At 41.2% G+C, this 15,867-nt stretch overlaps 1 protein-coding gene across 1 annotated transcript in view; it reads left to right on the plus strand.

Annotated features, from left to right (window-relative positions):
- Positions 1-15,867, plus strand: part of SMC1B (structural maintenance of chromosomes 1B) — a 40,674-nt gene that overhangs the window by 6,411 nt on the left and 18,396 nt on the right. Inside the window, exons 2-13 of the mRNA XM_075602745.1 lie at positions 990-1,178; positions 1,444-1,556; positions 1,864-2,067; positions 2,812-3,050; positions 6,471-6,729; positions 7,551-7,691; positions 8,082-8,164; positions 9,378-9,585; positions 13,736-13,921; positions 14,374-14,553; positions 15,223-15,369; positions 15,471-15,608. Coding sequence (XP_075458860.1) covers positions 990-1,178; positions 1,444-1,556; positions 1,864-2,067; positions 2,812-3,050; positions 6,471-6,729; positions 7,551-7,691; positions 8,082-8,164; positions 9,378-9,585; positions 13,736-13,921; positions 14,374-14,553; positions 15,223-15,369; positions 15,471-15,608 — 2,087 coding nt within the window. The remainder of the gene's footprint in view (positions 1-989; positions 1,179-1,443; positions 1,557-1,863; positions 2,068-2,811; positions 3,051-6,470; positions 6,730-7,550; positions 7,692-8,081; positions 8,165-9,377; positions 9,586-13,735; positions 13,922-14,373; positions 14,554-15,222; positions 15,370-15,470; positions 15,609-15,867) is intronic.

The following is a 15,867-nucleotide window of genomic DNA, read 5'->3' on the forward strand; positions in this document are numbered from 1 at the left end:
GTGCATTGAGAACTGAGTCCATTTTCTGTTCGTTAACCATTCAATGTCTGGAAGAAAGGACTCCACTCATTGCAGTCACACATATCCTTTTATGGAATATACACATTGATTTTGTTTAATTCACATTATTTATGTACACATGCGCTAGGTTTCATTTCTATATTTTATCATGTACTTAATAGTTTGTGTGGACCCTTTAAGTACCAACGCCTTCGGCAAAGCGAGGCCACGTGACCGCCGCTGCCCTTAACCCGGGAACTAAAGAGGCGTCCTCTTCCATTTCCCTTCACTGCAGATTACATCCTGCGCTTGCTTCATAGGAATGCAGAACACCATCTAAGCTGGAAAAACACTCCGTGGGCATGACGTCGCCACTACGTCATGGGGCCCCTGGAGTGGCAGACTCCATGATGTAGTGACTACGTCTTTGGGCACCCAATGAGTTAAAAAGGAAGTTCAATATACCCTGTTGGGAAATGTTATTTTTTAAGCTTATGAAAGAATGGACTTTAAGTAAAATTAAACTTCTCTGAACTTCTGCATAGAGGTGGTCTTTCCAGTAACCGATGCCTTCTCGGTTTTATCGAAAACATGCAAAGCTCTACCTCGCAGACACATACACTGCCACTTCCTAGTTGCCCTGCAATCTGGGTGGCTGCAAGTTCTGCAGCGGATGGAAGGGGGGGCGAGGTGGGAATCTGTGGGGGTGTGCATGTTTCTGACGGAATGGAGAAGACCTATGATTACTCGGAAGATTAAAATACTTTTTTTTTAAAAATATGTTCGTATTACTTTTTTTTTGTAAGTTACAGAATTTTTTTTTTCTGCGCAGATTGGTATAACTGCCTTTTTTAAAGTAATGTTCTTCTCGCTAACCATTTCTTCTTAATTTGTTTGAACAGTGGTGTTTCAGAGACTAAAAATGTGTATATATTCTATAATTTAAAAAAATGCACAAAGGTTCTAACTTGTTTTTTATTTTTTGGAAGGAAAATCAAATTTGATGGATGCACTTAGTTTTGTAATGGGTGAAAAGACAGCCAACCTGAGAGTAAAAAATGTTCGAGAGCTTATTTATGGGGCAAACATTGGAAATCCAGTTTCCTCTACTGCAAGAGTCCACATGGTTTACTGCGAAGAAAATGGAGACGAAAGGAAGTTTTCAAGGATCATTATAGGTATGTTAAATATCAATGGGATGTGTGACAATTGTACATCTATTCTTTGTCTTAATTACACGTATTCTAGCTATGACTAAACAGATTCTCAAAGAATGTTGAGGGTCGATGATATTTGATTTTGTATTTGATATATTTTCTCCAAATAGGATTAGAAATAACAATCTGAACTTGCTTGTAATAAATGTTTTGTAGTCAAAAGTGCTAGTTTCAGTAGATAATTTCTTCTCATGGTATTCCATTTTAATGCACCTTTTCTTGCTAGGCGGTTCTTCCGAATATCGATTTAATGACAAGCCTATAAATCGTTCTGCATACATTTTGGAGCTTGAAAAAATTGGAATCGTTGTAAAAGCCAGAAACTGTCAAGTATTTCAGGTAAGTCTCGACAGTAGGTAGCACAGCACATCAGAATGTTTTGGAGGGATAACATCTGTCATCGTTTAAAGCTATTATGTCCAGCATTTGTTTTAATGTAGTCTGTTCAAGAAGTCTGATTTTAATATATTGAAATGCCTTTATGTTCTATTCATTTTTAGCAGTTTGTTCGTTGATGGCCATTCACTAACCAAGGGAATAAAAGAATTGAAAGTAGTTATTGTACCAAATATATTAACTACAAACAATGTGCCTTTCACTTAATACTGCATATGTAAACACTACTGTTTTGATGCTGTCATACCAGGGAGAAGTAGAATCTATTGCAATGAAGAAACCTAAAGAAAGAACTCATCTTTTCGAACAAATAAGCAATTCGTGGGAGTTGGCCGACGAATATGAGAAAAAGAAAAAGCTGGCGCAGCAAGCTGAGGAAGATGCACAGTTTAGTTATAATAAGAAAAAAAATGTGGCTGCAGAGAGGAAGCACGCCAAGCTAGAGAAAGAAGAGGTTCATTACTTAAAACTATTCTACTTTTTTACCTATTATAATGCTAAGTATTGGAGTCAATTTATTTAAATTGCTAGTAAATACAGCTATTTTTTGCTTTGATTATGTATGTGAAAGTGACAGGTAAGTTATATCCATTGTTCTCTACTGTAACATGCAAACACTCACATTTTTGTTTTCATGCATTAGATCAGGAGTGCGCAAACTTTTTACTTCGCGCCACCCTGTTTGAGCTCCCCCCCTCCTTACCTGCTCTTGGGCTCTGCGCGTCAGATGACATCACAACGTCATGTGACGCGCTGCCATTTGACCCCACGCGGCTTTGTCATGGTGACGCGTCGCAGAAGAGCCGGCTGAGAGCAGGTAAGTTAAGTTGCAGAGGCCTCACGCCTCCCCCGGCATTTCATTTTAGTGCCTCGGGGAAGAGTGCGGGGACTCTGCAACAGCTGCGCCCCCCCCACCCCCTAGAAAATCCCGCGCCCCCCCAGTTTGCACACCCCTTTATTAGATTTCACCTTCTATGTAAATGTGATATGAAATCAAAGTTTGTATTTTTTCTTACTGTGATCATGGTACTGTAAGCATGAGTATGAAACATTGCAATACAGCTACGTGCACATTTATATTTAAAACAAATATTAAGTTTGAGAAATAGTATTATTATGCTTTAAAGATTTTTTTTTTAAAGCTGTGTTCACGCTATTTTTGAGAGCTTTAAATACTAAAATGTGTTTAATACTTCAGGCAGATCATTACCAGATGCTGCGCCAGCAAATTACACAAAGCAAGGTACAGCTACAACTTTTTCAACTTTTTCACTGTGAAAACAAAATGGAGAATTTAATGAGGAGCTTAAACGAAAAAAATCTTGATACAAATAGCCAAAAAGAGCAACTTACTCATGCTGAAACTGCAGTGAGAGCTAATAAAAAGGAGCTTGGAAGACTTACCCGGGAGTTGCAGAACATTGAAAAAGAAATAAAGTAAGTTCTGCTGCAGAATTACTGCAATTTTGTTCAAATAATAATAATTATAGGCTAAAGCTGTTAAATTCTGGGCATTATTGAAATCCCTGCTCTTTGATTGGATAATGCCCGGAATTTTAACCAATCAGTAATGGCCTGGAATTTTTGGCACCCTGCCAAGTTTTTTAGCCAATCAGCTTTCAGTTCTCATTCAAAAAGAGTGAGATCAGCTCGTAGGCCTTGCGTATAGTGCCGGCAACGCAACGTCACCCAAAATCAAATACATTGCCGCCGCGTGCGCTTATAGTAAGTGCGACGGAGCGGCGTCGCGAACTTTGGAAGCTGCCAATATTTGATTTTTTTCAAGGGCTGTCGCCTCATGTGACAGCCCCTGAACAAATCAAATGCCAGTACGCCCGCGACGCCGCAGCAAGGCGAAATATAAGTTTCGCTAGCTGCGACGGGTGACGTGTCCCGGTGCTGGTCGCGGGCACAATACGCGTGGCCTTAGACAGGGGAGGTGATTGGATAGGAGGTAGCAGCAAGGCACTGACTCCTCCCCTCCCGGTCTGCAGAGAGCTCCGCACAGGAAGTTGAGGGGAAAGGTTTGTGTGTCTGTTGTGTGTGTGTTTTGTGGGTGTAAAGGGTAGGGTGACCATACATCCCGGTTTAGCCGGGACACTCCCGTTTTTTCATGTGCTGTCCCAGTTTCCAATTCTCAAATTGTCCCGGTTTTTACTTGGGGTCCCGGTTTTTGGGGCTGCGGGGAGTGGAGGATGCCGGCTGCCCTCACAAGCGGGCGAAGGGGGTGGGGCCGCGGAGATTGCAGGAGAATGCCGGCTGTGATTGGAGGATGCGGAGGGGGAGGGGGGGCGGTGTTTTGACGAGGTGCTGCATGCCTGGCCTCCCCTTCCCTCAGCACTGCCCCCCTCCCTTCTCGCCTCCAGTAATGCCGGGTCCTGCCCTTCCTTAGGCTCCGCCCCTCTGTCACTCACTTTAGGCTCCGCCCCCTGTCCCTCCCTTTAGGCTCCGCGGGCCTGTCAGTCTCTCATCTGCACTGGCTACCTATGCTGCTCCAGCAGCCCACCCACGAGCCCCAGGTAACCCACATGCCCCCTTATACCCGCCTCCCAGGCACCTTACCCACCCCAAGGGAGGAGAGGCCTTATTTTTATGTCTGTGTTTGCAGAGGTGGGCTTATTGTGTATGTGTGTCACTGTGTGTGTGTGTGTGTGTATGTCACTGTGTGTGTGTCACTGTCTCTGTGTGTGTGTGTGTGTGTGTCACTGTGTGTGTGTGTGTGTGTGTGTGTGTCACTGTCTGTGTCATTGTGTGTGTGTTACTGTCTGTGTGTGGGTGTGTCACTGTATCTGTGTGTGTCACTGTGTCTGTGTCTGTGTGTGTCACTGTCACTGTGTGTGTGTGTCACTGTGTGTGTGTGTGTGTGTGTGTGTGTCACTGTGTGTGTGTGTGTGTGTGTGTGTGTGTGTGTGTGTGTGTATGTCACTGTGTGTGTGTCACTGTCTCTGTGTGTGTGTGTGTGTGTGTGTGTGTGTGTGTGTGTGTGTCACTGTGTGTGTGTGTGTGTGTGTCACTGTGTGTGTCACTGTCTGTGTGTGTGTGTGTGTGTGTGTGTGTGTCACTGTCTGTGTGTGTGTGTGTCACTGTGTCTGTGTCTGTGTGTGTCACTGTCACTGTGTGTGTGTGTCACTGTGTGTGTGTCACTGTCACTGTGTGTCACCGTCACTGTGTGTGTGTGTGTGTCACTGTGTCACTGTCTGTGTGGCTGTATCCTCCCCTCCAAATTCCATCAACATGGCTGCGCGTCGTCACGTAATGCACATTGCCATAACAACGAGACGCTCCATGACGTCACACGGCATCAAGTTGACATGGCAACGGGACGTATTATGGCGCTGAGGCATCACGTGACGCCACATTGTCATGGCAACATGTGACCGCCTGACTTCAGTGTCTCGTTGTCATTGCAATGGGGTGCGTTACTTGATGTAATTTGTTTTATAAATAATTTTTTTAATGTGTTCCGTTTTTTCATTTTGAAAATCTGGTCACTCTTGTAAAGGGGCCAGCAGAGTGTTTTATTGGCACGTGTGTGTGTCTTCTGTTGGTGTGTGTGTCTTCAGAGTCTGTTTTGTTGGTGTGTGTGTCTTCAGTGTGTGTTTTGTGAGTGGAGGAGGGTTGCAGAGTGTTTTGTGTGGGTTTACAGGGGGCTGCAGTGGGTGTAGGGAGGGGGCTGCTTGTGTGTTTTTGTGGATGTAGAGGTGACAGTCTGTTTTTGTTGGTTTGTGTGGGTTTTGTGGGTGTAGAGGGGGGGCTGCAGTGGGTTTTGTGGGTGGAGGAGGGGTGCAGAGTGTTTTGTGTGTGTGTGTGGGGGGGTTACAGGGGGCTGCAGTGGAGGTAGAGTGGGGGCTGCTTATGTGTGTTTTGTGGATGTAGAGGGGGCAGCAGTCTGTTTTGGTGTGTGTGTCTGCAGTGTGTTTTGTGGGTGTAGAGTGGGGCTGCAGTGTGTGTGTTTTTGTGTGTGTGCAGTTTTGTGGGTTTACAGGGCTGCAGTGTGTTTGTGGGTGTAGAGGGGGGGCTGCTGTGTGTTGTGTGTCTGTGAGTGTAAACTCAGAGGGTGGAGGAGGGAGGGCTGCAGTGTGTTTTGTGGGTGTAGAGGAGGGGGGCTGCAGTTTGTGTAGGGGGAACTGCAGAGCGTGTTTGTGTATATAGAGAGGGGGGATGCAGAGTGTGTATAGAGGAGGGCTGCAGTGTTAATTTCCCTTTAATAAACTTGCAGTAAAAGCATAAGAATGTAGAGACAATCATGCTGATAAAAATCAATATGACTACAAAAGTGCATCTTCCTTTTTATGAAAAATTAAAAAAATAAGCCTACAATAGTAATAATCAGTGGTCGACAAATCACCAAAAAATCTACTCGCCGAACAAAAAAATCTACTCGCCACCTAGTACCACACGTGTGCTGCTTGGGCCAATAGGAGCTCGCCACGATGTTAAATCCACTCGCCCGGGGCGTGCACATGTATAGGTTTGTCGAACACTGGTAATAATCCCCTCAGAACAGGGCATTACTGGCCAATAATGCCCTGGCTGGGTTAAAGTCCCTCGGCTTCGCCGCGGGCCATAAATTCTTCCAGACGGGGCATTATTGGCCAGTATAATTCTTCGGGGATTATTACTTAAATCAATCATGAGGTATGAAAAGTAATCAGATGTGTTTGTATAGGAGCTTTCAAGATATTATAAATCTTTCAGGTGTGACAAAGTTTTGAAGAGGAATGCACACATACTCTTAATGTAGATTAAAAAGTTTAAAACCTACTGACAAAGTACATTTTTAGAATTCTAGAAAATGTTGTTCTTTATGCGCTACAACAAAGTGTATGTAATCATTAATAACAAATTTTCCCCAAGAGCTCATGAAATATCATTGAATCACTCAAGACCTCAGTACATTAAAGCAAAAGAGAACACTGCTCACCACATTAAGAAAATTGAGATTACTAAAAAATCTTTGAAGAACAATGAGAAACATCGCTCCAAGCTGGAGCAGGACATGCAAGAACTGGAGGCAGAGGTGGCTGACGTTCAGAAGGCTTGGGGAGAGTTTGAGAAGAAAGTAGAAGAGGATCTTGAAAAACGACATGGGGATGTTGAGCTGGAAGAAAGTCAGGTAAAGTCATAAATATGCAATTAAAGCTGCAGTTCAGTCTTTTTTTAAAAAAATTTTTTTTAAATTCAATAGTTTCATGTGGGCAATCTCTAATTACCTAAAGAACTGTATGGCTGCCAGTCAATTCGTTCTCCATGTATTGGTTGGCGAAATCTTTAGATATGGGATATGTTTTTCCTCTGCTTCTGTCACTCAGTGGAAGCTCATGAATATTCATGAGCACTCCTGCACTGACATGTGCTAGAGGGAGGGCAGGGCTGACAAAGGGGTGTGCCAGGGCTTGTGACAGGACATGAAGGGGCAGTGCCTTAGTAAATGGTTGTTAAAATAGAATACAGGAAAATTGGTCTTTCAAAGTTGTTTTTTTAAAAACAGAAAATGCTAAAAGTATTTTTTCTTTCTACAGAACTGATTTATTAAAAAAAACACACATGCAGTATATTGACTGAACTGCAGCTTTAATACATGTAAAAGATTACATAATAGTGTTCATAACCTGGAATAAATATATATATTGCTGAAAATATTTTGTGCCTAAGGAAATAACACACAGTGCAACATTCTATTTTTAATGGTAAAAGTTCCTATTGTTCAAAATATTGCATTGTTGTGGCTAAGAGTACATAGTTTTTTTTTTCAACTCCTGCTTTGTTTTGTGTGGTGTAACCATAGCATACTGCAGGTGGCGAGTCATTGATATTCTTACAAAGTAGCATGGGTGTTGTAGATCTTCTGATGAGCTGCTATATTGTACTACAAACATGCTTTCATATACACCACAAGTACCTCAACTGAGATCAGAGTTTCTCGTTTCTCTCCAGTTGGAACAGTACAGGTTGCTGAAGGAAGACGTAAGGAAGAAAGGTGCAGTGTTGGCACAGCAGCTAGAAAAACTGCAAAGGGAACACACTGCTGACCAAGAAAGGCTGGCATTCGATCAGAGGAGGCACAAAGAAGTAGAGGTAATAATAGATGTATTAGAAAAAAGAAGGGGAAAAAAGTAACACCTTTCCTGGTAGAAGAACAACATTCAAACAGTCTCAAAAAAGGATTTGGTGAACAAGAGCTTTCTTCATTCTGGCATCATTACTTGTTTTATTGAGTTCCAGTTGCTGGTAGATGCTTGACATGATCAAATGGAAATCTCAGAAAAAAATCTTCTGCTATGTATTCCTTTATGTCGTATGTATGTTTATTTGTGTTGCATTCTCCATGTACATAGAGATTTTCAGCTGTAATACATGTGACACAATAATGGGAATAAGCACTTAAGACATAAGTAAATATTAGGAAAAGGAGTCCCTGCACCGAAGAGCTTTACAATCTGTTTACTGGTCTTTGTTTATCATTAGGCGAACAAAAAGCATGTTGAGGAACAGATAGAAGAACACAAGAAACGGATAGAAAAGTTGCAGGAGTACATTAACACATGCATGTATGTATATTTAGAGCACTATTCAGTCTTTTTAGAGAGAACTAAGGGCTGCTATTGTTTCATTTTCAACTTTTATACAGTGGGTACCAAGCAATTACACTCTGCATTTTAACTAACCTAATTATGTAATAGGCAGCTATAATGAATATGCACAATTAGAACAGGACGTCTATAAAGGGAAAGTACTCAGCCATGTAAAAACTTCACTACCATTTTACGTTTGTGATCTTTTTAATAGACTTGGAAACTAGGCTAAAATGAGAATTTCAGAAGTGCCCTTTATGGGCTTACCCTGTTTATTGATGTAAAGACTATTCAAAAATCCTGTTAGTGAATTTTACCAAATTAATGTTGAGCAATTTTTTTTGCTGCTTCCTGCAAAGTCATTTTAGATTTTCAACTAAAGTTGTAATTAGATTAGTAGAATGCTTCATATACTGTACTGCACAGCTTACCGTGGAAGGTGCTCACAATATTCTTTAAAGGTAGGCTAAACTGTAATATAGTTTAGAAATGTATGTGCACACATTACACAAGAAAATACTTAAAATTACACCTGCAGATAGGAGTGAAATATTTTTTCTTTTATTCTCAAGAGTTCCAAACCAGCCATTACTAGTTTGTGATGTCATGTATGACACTATTGGGCTAAAATACATTGAGATTCCTAAATGGCGCCTCCGTTTTCTGGAGTATCACAAACTTGTCCATTTCTATGCTGACACCTGGCAAGCACCTGGTAAGAGAGAATAGGAGGAATGGAAAAGATTGGGACAGCACAAACGGGGGAATGGCCAAAAGGACTTGTAATGCATTTCATTGGAAGTCAGCCTTTCAGTGCCAAAGATATCTGCCGCCTGATCTATTAGAAGAGAGTAACAATATCTTGGATGTATATTTGATTTAATTTTATATAACCACTTTTCAGTAGAAATATACATTTTAAGGATATATTTAAAAGGGGTGTAGCTTGCTTGTAAATGCACCTGCTTCATTCATCCTTCTTGGTCTTGAAAACATAAGTGGTCTTCAAAACTTGAATGTAAAACATGAGCTGTGTTGGAGAATTCTTCAGTTAAAAACACATGAATACTAGTTGTTGCTATTTTAATATGGTGTGCACACTGCATAAGTGATATGTAGGCAGGCTAAACATTGAAATATTCAGTTGATGTGTTACTAAAATCTAACGTTTCAACTCTTTGGGATGAAGTAAATCTCTTGAAGAGCACAGAACGAATGAGGAACAACTTGTACATGAAATTGAAAATGGAAAACAGAGAATGACAGAGGTCAATGAGGAACTGAACAGCATAGTTGGAGATTTGCAGAACGCTCGGATTGACTTCCATGAAAGCAGCCGCCAGAAGAGGAAAGCTGAGATCCTAGAAAGCATGAAAAGAATGTACCCTGATTCTGTGGTACATGAAGGGGCATTATTTACTTTTTTCCCCATGTGATAGCGAAGGAGGGGAGGCACTAATAAGGGATGTTAACCAGCCGAAATGCTATAGTGTCTAATTTGTAATTGGATAATACATTTATTAATGAAAGTACCTGTGCTTCTCTAAAGGGAAAATACGTTTGTCTTGTTTGTATGTATTCTTCATAGCCTGAGTTTTAATGACTCATTTAGTCTGCATGCCAGCACAAAGAAGACATTTCTGAGCCACAGGGTCACTCCGTAGGAGAGTAGGCAGAGAAAAGAGCCCCCAATAATGTGCACTCTCTAGTCTGTGACATGTATAAGTCAATGTACTGTACTGTATAATGCTAAGGACCAAGAAACTGATGATGTATCAGACAGTACGTAGTGCAACTATGCAAGTTGCAGCTTCAAAGGGAAGTCGCAGACACAATGCTACTGAGATTTAAAAAATGCTTGTGATAATTTAAGAGAACAAACTTTAATGGGGCCCAATGGACTAAAATAAAGGGGGGACACACAGAAAGCAATAGTGTATAACAATGCTAAAATGGAAAAAAAGAAGACTTTTATGGCGCTTGGACAATTAAACCATAGAAGAAATGGCCTGTGAAATCAAACCCGTCCAGGTGAGTATCCGACAGAATCAGCTCTGCTGTTATGACTTCTTCAAAGACCTGTGGCAGTTTCAGCGGGCACTTCCTGTCATTGATATATTGGAGACGAGAAAAAGAGTGCCACAATAGTGCATTATCTCTGATGATATATATACATCATAACTGAAGACATCAGTAAATTTCCTCGTATAGGATGATCAAAGTATATTTAATATTCCACATAAAAAAACCCATTGTAAAACAAATTGCAAGTACCAATCAACATTAAAAATGGTGAAAAAAATGCGACACTAAGCGTCGGCTCGATATTATTCTCTCTGTCAGTGTTAAAATTTAAATCCTACTTACTACGAGTAGCTAGGACATGCGCCTAGTATACAGTATGGAAGTCTATCAGTTATGTATCGCCGGCTGGTTGCACGATGGTGCTATAGACGTGCTGGGTCAGCTGCTTGGCTCAACCTCTTCGGTCGCCGGACGGCTTCTCCAACTGATATCACTCCTCCCAGCTCTCATCTGTTCTCAGCTATGGGGTCCTTGAGAGTATTCCAAGTTAATCCTACGTGTTTCTAGACAAAACTCTTCCTCAGGGGTGATACAATGGAGCTCACTGGGATAGTGTTAGTATTAAAGTCTGGAGTGTAAGAGCTTCAAAACGTTAGCAATAGAGCTATACTGGCATGGTGGACTTGGTCAGACCTCGGGGTACTGGGTACTGTTGGTCTAAATGGCTCAAAGTGGGTCTAGGAGACATGGGGCTGGGAAAAGCCTGGTGCTCTGTAAATTCTGAGACAACCCCTCTAGTGTGTCAGACACTGTAAACTAATCTGACCAGATATGGTCTGCTATGTTTATAGGACAGAGACCTGCCGCATGATCCAGTAGGTGCCCATGTAGAGTAATGTGCCCTGGTAGTGATAGGGTAAAGTGAATCGATTAATAGGTTAGTAGCCCCCGCACTTCCAGGTACGAGTTCCGGATGTTTCTAAAGCTGTGGTGCAAACGTATCTTTTTTTCTCTCTTCTCCCTTCCTGGATTCGAATGAGCTACTAAATGCGTTTCACGGCTTTGTCAGGAGCTGACGAAGTGGTGAAACGCGTTGTCTCCTCCAAATTCAGGAAGGAAGAAGAGAGAGAAAAACATGCGTTTGCACCAGAGCGGGAGAAACATACGGGACTCGTACCTGGAAGTGCGGGGGCTTGACTACCAGACGCCGGCATCCACAAGAGGGGCGGAGAGCGAAAAAAGCCCCGATCCCACAGAGTGCACGGTTTGTTCTTTTACATGCCTTAAAGATCTTACTTATTTTAAGTGTTCATTTTAAAGAGATTTTAACACTATAAAAGAATACCTTTAATGTCTGCACTAGTTCGCTTCTTTCTTCACTTCCCTGCAAGGTATTTTAACGTCATACTGCCATGGAATAACATGCCACAGTTTTGGATATGCCTGTACTTATTGGGGAAAAATGGGAGTAGGATTAACTACTCCTGACCCCACACTCCCTTTTGCTGTGGACATTCTACACTAAACCCTGCCGTTGGGCATAAACTGTGATCGAACAGGAGGGGAGAGGGAGGAGGTACCCTATAAGGTAACCCTGAAATCGCAAACACTGTAATCCTACCAACAAGTAGTAGCTATCTATGAACCAGACAAACAGAAGCTCCTCTTTGATCACGAACCCGTGGTCTGACAACATGGGCCGAGATGTAAGCCTGCCGATGTTCCGGTTCATAGATAGCTACCTCTTGATGGTTGAATTACAGTCTTTTCGAGATTTCGTATACCTTTTGGCCACACCTCCTCTATTGATAGTGCAAACCTCAGCGGCCTCACAGTATATGCAGGTCCGATTTATCTCCGGGCTGCACCTCTTTGTCAACAGTGCAGACTGCTACCTGATTAACACTACCACAACTAAACTATTGACCTACCATGTAGCCTAGTGGATCATGTTGCAGGCCTCCGCCCTAAACACCTGGCTGAGCCCGTTTGGTCAGATTAGTTTACAGTGTGTCTGATACTAGAGGGGCTGTCTCAGAATTTACAGAGCGCCAAGCTTCTCCCAGCCCGAGTCTCCTAGACCCACTTTGAGCCATTTAGACCAGCAGTATCCTGAGATCTGACTAAGTCCACTATGCCATTCTATCTCTATGGCTAATGTTTTGAAGCTCTTATACTCCAGACTTTAATACTAACACTATCACAGTGAGCTCCATCTTATCGTAGTTATACACTATTGCTTTCTGTGTGTATTCTCTGTTGTGTGTCCCCTTTATTTTAATTAGTCCATTGGACCCCATTAAAGTTTCTTTTAAATTATCACATACACGAAACGTTTATCTCATTATCATTGTGTGGAAGCTGCAACTTCCATAGTTGCACTACATACTGTCTGATACACCATCAGTTTCTTGGTCCTTGGCATAATACATTGACTTATACATGTTACAGACTAGCGAGTGCACATTATTGGGGGCTCTTTTCTCCGCCTACTCCTGCGGAGTGACCCTCTGGCTCAGAAATGTCTTAATTTTCCGCATTACCACCCCTAGTTCACCCATACGTCTGGTATTGAAGGCTGAGTGGGTGTCTCCCCCTCTCTATGCCAGCACAAGGATGAAAGTTACTACAATTCTCTTGAATATATTAATTTTGTGACCAGATTCCACCTGCACTGCACTTTAGCTTGCGCATATAATCTCTCGTTGTCTTTTACTGTAGAAATTGCCAGCAGTCGCAATATCAGAATAATCCTCTACTTCAAAAATTATTCTTTATAAAGTTAAAACTGCATAATTCCACACGAGAAATGCAAATCGGACAAACGGCACAATGGTTGTGGGATGCCGACTATACACTCGTCTTTTATATACATCTGTATTCCAAAAGCCCACAAATCTGACCTCAATAATGACATTATGTATTATGTACATTAAGAGAAATATCACTGCCTGACTTGTTTCAGCCCATCTATATCCAGACACATCACATATCTATTTATGCGTCCTCTCATCATATAGAAGGGTTGTACTGATGTACTGTATATAGATTGAGTGTATAGTCGGCAGTTGTTAGAGCAAACTGACGAAGGGACACCCCATATATGCCCTTTGTCATATTCCTTGTGGGACATGATGCTGTTTTAACGTTATAAATACAGAATAATTTTAAATGTAAAAGAAAACTAATTCTTGTAGAACGTAGAATTGCTTGTAGAGAAGTTGCAATTGATGGCAGCAGCTGCCGTCGTGGACTGCTCCTTCAATTAAGGATTTAAGAAAGTACTAAAACAGTGCGCGCTTATCCGATCTATAGCAATTCTGAGCATAAAACCTGTTTGCTAACATACGGACCTGCCTGCATTGCAGAGCAATTAGAGTTTTGGGTACTGATGAAAATACCCACCTTGTAAGTAATTGAAAGTGGAATGTTTAAGCACATTCACATGTTTTTCGTTTGCCTACTTTAGTCATGGACTGATTTTTGCAGAGCAAACATTTGTTACCTTTTTTCCTCCCCAAGTTTGGCAGATTACTTGACCTCTGTCACCCAATCCATAAAAAATATCAGCTGGCTGTCACCAAAGTCTTTGGCAGATACATGATTGCCATTGTTGTGTCTACCGAAAAAGTAGCCAGGGATTGCATCAAGTTTCTCAAAGAGGAAAGGGCAGAACCAGAGACCTTCCTTTCCTTGGACTACCTGGATGTAAGTTTTACTTGGTATATGTTTTAAATGTTTGTTAGAAATAATCAAAAAGTGCTCACATTAATCCATAGTATGTTTATATTTTAATGGGATACAATTTAGAGAGACTGGCAGTGGAGATCTAAATAAAAAACAAAACAAATATGCTAAATCTAAGGAATGACCGTAAACATGCAGACAAAGGCATTCCCAGACCACATATAGTGACCTACTGCTGTACGAAAGGCAGAATAAATCTGTAAAATGTCAATAGAACAGTAGTATGTTTATCATTACAATTGGTCAAATGTTTCATTGGAGGCAACCAGGAACGAGTTCCTCTTTATAGAACTACAAACAGCGGATAAATGGAAAAAGCTTTTACTTCACTTTTTCCACGTGAGGTGTTTTTATAAAAAGGCAAGTGACTGCTGCTATATACTCGGTAATTACAATTTTGTTTCCAATTTCAGATAAAGCCAATCAATGAAAAGTTAAGAGAAATAAAAGGTTCCAAAATGATGATTGATGTGATACAAACTGCAAATGCCTCCCTAAAGAAAGTGATTCAGTTTGTGTGTGGCAATGGGTTGGTCTGTGAAACTGTGAAGGAAGCAAAACAAATTGCATTTGATGGTCCAGAAAGGTTAAAAGTAAGTAGCTGAATGTTTTGCCTTTTTTCTTCTCTGATTGCATCCACTCTTACCTACACAAAGCTTTCCTGATTACAGCTCCTTTGTGTTTTACTCTGATGGAGGGGGCTGAGAGCTTGTCCAAAATGGACTTTCAATGTGTTGGGGGGAAATTCTGAGGCATTTGCCATAAACCCTATCTACACTGCCCAAACTGTGCTGATCACAGTATGATTGGGGGCTTTGGACCTTTTTGAATAAGGCTAATGATGTCAGTATATGTTAATTTTAGTGGCCGGACGTCATGAAGCCGCGATGCAGGGCAGCGGCGCCCGATCTGACGGTAACTGCCATTCAAGTCAACATCAGTTACCGGCAGATCAGGTGCGATGTACTGCAACGCATCTTCATGACTCCTGGCCAGTATACAGTACTAAACACTGTATGTAAAGAATTCATAAGCCAGATACTCGCTTATAAAAAAGATTTGGTCAAGTTGTTGTAAGATACTTTTGAGTAATGTGTGCTTTCCTTATGAATCTAGCAGATCATATGACCTATTAATTATTGTTGCAGTGACACCACATTTGATGGTTTTGGTATGTTTGTTTTTTTACATATTTTAGATTTGGTAATTCAGTGAACCATGAACAAACTAAATAAGGTAAATAACTGTTCCTGATTTTTCAGACTGTTGCTCTTGATGGAACACTGTTTTTAAAATCAGGTGTGATCTCTGGGGGATCGAGTGACTTGCGTTATAAAGCCAAACGTTGGGATGAAAAAGAGCTTGTTGACTTAAAAGAGAGAAGAGATAAATTAATGACGGAACTGAAAGTAAGTGTTGCATAAATAATTCTCAGTAACATGTTTGCGTGTTGCTCCTTTAAAGCGTTAGTCACTTTTTTTTATCCTCTTATGTTATTTTCTGGCCTTAGGAACTAATGAAGTTAAAGAGAAAGGAGAGTGATCTAAACCAACTGCAAGCTCAGTCTCAAGGAACTCAGACACGTCTCAAATATTCCCAGGGTGAACTCGAAGTGATTCAAAAGAAACATCTTGCCAACTGTTATATGGTATTGAAAATAAACGTCACACGTGCCACTAGCTTCCTACCAGTATAGCTTTTACTTGATCTACATATGGATAATTTATAGGTGGTGGTCTTACTGTTATGGCAAGGGAAAATATCTGTAGGAAGCACCTAAACAAATAGCCATGATTTTACCTTAAATTATAGTTCACACCTTTCTGTTTAAGTCTTCAGTACACTTTTTTTGGTACTCTGTCAAATATTAAAAACTATTTTTGTGAAAGTGTTTTCTTTCATTCTAT

Source organism: Ascaphus truei, chromosome 5, assembly GCF_040206685.1.
Source record: "Ascaphus truei isolate aAscTru1 chromosome 5, aAscTru1.hap1, whole genome shotgun sequence".
In the NCBI taxonomy this organism is placed as follows: domain Eukaryota; kingdom Metazoa; phylum Chordata; class Amphibia; order Anura; family Ascaphidae; genus Ascaphus; species Ascaphus truei.